At 46.0% G+C, this 3428-nt stretch overlaps 1 protein-coding gene across 1 annotated transcript in view; it reads left to right on the plus strand.

Moving 5' to 3' along the window:
- Positions 1-1041: 1041 nt before the first annotated feature.
- Positions 1042-3428, plus strand: part of LOC113837605 (heat shock transcription factor, X-linked member 3-like) — a 4382-nt gene continuing 1995 nt past the window's right edge. The window contains exons 1-2 of the mRNA XM_035450111.1: positions 1042-1691; positions 2567-3102. Coding sequence (XP_035306002.1) covers positions 1221-1691; positions 2567-3102 — 1007 coding nt within the window. The 5' untranslated portion in view covers positions 1042-1220. The remainder of the gene's footprint in view (positions 1692-2566; positions 3103-3428) is intronic.

Raw genomic sequence — 3428 nt, forward strand, 5'->3', positions numbered from 1 at the left:
GCTGAGGCATCTCAACAGCCCCAGAAACAGACTTCTTGATTGTAGGCTTATGAAGTCTGTGGAAGAAACAGTCAATGGAGCAAGTATGAATCTAGACATGGGGCACGCCTAATGTCTAGAGAGACTTTAGGCTGAAATACACCTGTAGAGGATCTTCTTCAAGCTCTTATCCTATTCTTTGAGATAAGAGGGGAAGAACCCTCTTTGTCCTGTCCCCAAACTGAACACATACACACACACACACACACACACACACACACACACACACACACACACACCATCACAAAGCAATGGGCTGTCCTTCAGAGGGGTACAAGTGTACCACATAATGGGCCTAGGCGCAAAGGACCCTTTCTGTCTGGGTTGTGTCTTTTCAGTGTAAGTCTTTATCTTCTTGCATAGATTGATACTAAAGACATGATGTCTCCACTGGGTCAAGTCCTCTGGAAGGTGAGTTTCAGTTGAGCTTACCACCCTACCTCACACACAGACACTTATCTGATCATTACAAGCATCCTGGTTCCTTTCAAGTTTGAATTACCATAGTCATGTATAGCTGAACAAATAGGGTCTGTCCTGGGTATAAAATATGGTTAAATCAGACCTCAAAATCGTGTGTGCCTTGGAACATGAAAATGTCATATTTTGAGAAAAGATGGAAGAGAGTGGTACTTCTAAGGAGAATTGGTGGCAGGCCTGGCGGCTCACAGAAATTCAAAGTACATGTGACCTCTTAATCAGGTAACAATGTGTAGAATACAGTTAGATCCACACGTCCTACTTGGGCACAGCACTACTCAGGGGACAAGCTGATCCAGTTATAGTGAAACACCTGAGCAATCAGGGACCTAAGAAACAGCTTCCTGCCCCCCCCCCCAATCCTGAGGAGTGACGAAGAAATGTCAATTGTTTTTCAGAACTGATGCAGGGTGGTCCAAATGTGCCTGCCAGGACACAGGAGACTATTCTGAAAATCTGCACAATCTTATACACTTTTTAAAACTCCCCTACACTGAGACAAGTCTCCTTCCCCAGACTGGCTGTGGGCCACCCGTGACATCATATGACAAACAAAGAGAATTATGACATCAGCAGATGATTGCCTCACTACTGGTGCCAGAACTCAGTGGCCACAGTTGGTTGGCTATCTCTAGCGCAAGGAAAGGCTGATTGGAGTATCTGCGGGGAAGTTTACTGGTTTACAGTCGAAAATACTTCTGATGTCCAGTCAGAATGTGGGGATGGACTCTGCCACCAAGATGGTCCTACCTGTAGGGCAAAGGCCAGGAAGAGAGAACCAATCTAATTCTTCTGAGTCACAGGTGTATAACAGAGAGAATTTGTTGAGGCAAGGTGACCGAGTTGGGATACAAGACGAAGCTGTCCAAGGGGGCCAACTTACAGCGAATGAGGAAGGTAACACCAACCTCTTTCAACAGCCCTTCCCCAGGAAGCTCTGGACCATCGTGCAGAACGAGACCTTCCAGTGTTTGAACTGGAGTGAAGACAGAGACAGCATCACGATTAAGGTAGACATGTTTCAGAGAGAGGTCCTTCACCGCAGAGCTACAGGGAAGATTTTTGAAACGAAAATCCTTCAGAGTTTCATTCGCCAGCTCTACCGGTATGGGTTCAGAAAGATTCGCCCAAAGGATTCCTCACTCCTGTCGAGAGTGAGCAGAAAAATGATGGTAAAGTACAAAGTTGTTCTTTGTCTCCTACTTGTGCTGATGAGATCATTTTCCTATCTGCACATCCCAGGAGTAAAGTGCTTTAAGCTCCTCATTTAGCAGACTATGTTGTTTACTGACTGGTGAAAGTAAGAGACTTTGACATTAAACTCCGGGCTGCCCCATAGATGTTGGCAGGGAGGCAGACAGTCCCCGAGAAGCTAGTTAGTGTCACATACATATTCACCACCTTCACCTATGTGATGGGGGAAGTATTTCTGTGTATGCTTATCTTATTGATTGTTAATTAAAATACTGTTTGGCCAATGAGACAGCAAGTAGACGGGACTAGGAGTCAAAGACGTTTCTGGGAAATGTAGTAGAGAAGTGCTGATCCAGGCAGGAAATGACATAGCAAGGAGACTCATATTTAAGCGAAGGAGAAACAGGAAGGGTCCCTTTTTCCAGTTCGTCTCCTCCAGCGGCAGGATGTGAGCCACTGGCAAGGAGGAATGCCAATAAGGCATCTGAAATGATAAGTCTTATAAAATATATAGATTTATGATAATTGAGACTGAGCTAACAGAGGAAGAATCCTAGTCATTGGTCAAGCAGCTTTGAACCTAATACAAGTTTCTGTGTATTCATTTGGGCCTAACTCAGACGGGAGGCTGGCGTAAAGCTCACACGTGGCGGTGGGGCTCAGGAGGCTTTTGGCAGGAAGATTTATCGTAGCACCTATGAATCATTTCTCTTTACTGGGGTCCTTTGTCATCACATAACCCCTCTCCCCAGCCACTTCAGTCATTTTCTCCACCTCAAAAATGACCAGTGTAATTCGGTGGGGTCGCTGTAGCTGTATTACCAATTGGCTTACCTAGGCCATTTTGTTTCAGGTCTACAGAACCTTCAACTTTCAGAGAGACAAACCAGAGCTCCTGAAGATTATTAGGAGGAAGAAATGGGTGAGCAAGGCAACATCTCCAGTCCCAAGTGTGGTTGAACAAGGGCAGGATCCAAAGAAGGTGAAGCTTTTACCTCCCGGACTTTACCAATGGTTCCAAAAGAGAGAGCACGATGGCATGAAGTCCCAGCAGCGGGGGCCCAACAACCAGACACCAGCAGGCAACCTTTCCACCCGGCTTTCTAGTACATACAATCAGAGCAACATCCCTGAAAGTGTCCCAGACAACTGTCCACCTCAGCAGACAAGTGTCCCATGTGGAGAGGGCACATCGGATAATGCTACAGTCCCTGCTTTAGCTACGGGGAATGTGCCCAGTAGCTCCTCACGGTACCTCAGGTATGGCTATATGATGTCAATGTATGACACCTGCTATTCCATCCTGAAAGCTGCCCTCTCTGCCATATCCCTAAGTCAGTCCACTGCAGAGGAAGGGGAGGAGGAGGAGGAAGAGGGAGAAGATGATGAGTGGGAGGACCAAGAGGAGGAGGAGGAGGAAGAAGAAGAAGAAGAAGAACAAGAAGGAGAAAACTCTTGTATGTTCTGTGGGCTGTTCAAAAGCCAAACAACTTCATAAAGTCACAGTCCAGGGAAGACCAAAAATTCAGAAAGTTTTTCCGAAATGAACCAAGTTTTGTTTTTACTAAATAAAAATAGATCTCGAGTTGGTAAATAAACATCTTAAATTTGATCCCGGAGTCTGTGTGCTAAGCTTTCTAACCTTGGGCTGTGTTCTCAGGGCCTTGGCTTCTACACCATTGGGTCCTCCTTGCCCTTTCATGGACAGCAGCAGC

The sequence above is a fragment of the Cricetulus griseus genome, chromosome X (assembly GCF_003668045.3).
Source record: "Cricetulus griseus strain 17A/GY chromosome X, alternate assembly CriGri-PICRH-1.0, whole genome shotgun sequence".
Classification (NCBI taxonomy): domain Eukaryota; kingdom Metazoa; phylum Chordata; class Mammalia; order Rodentia; family Cricetidae; genus Cricetulus; species Cricetulus griseus.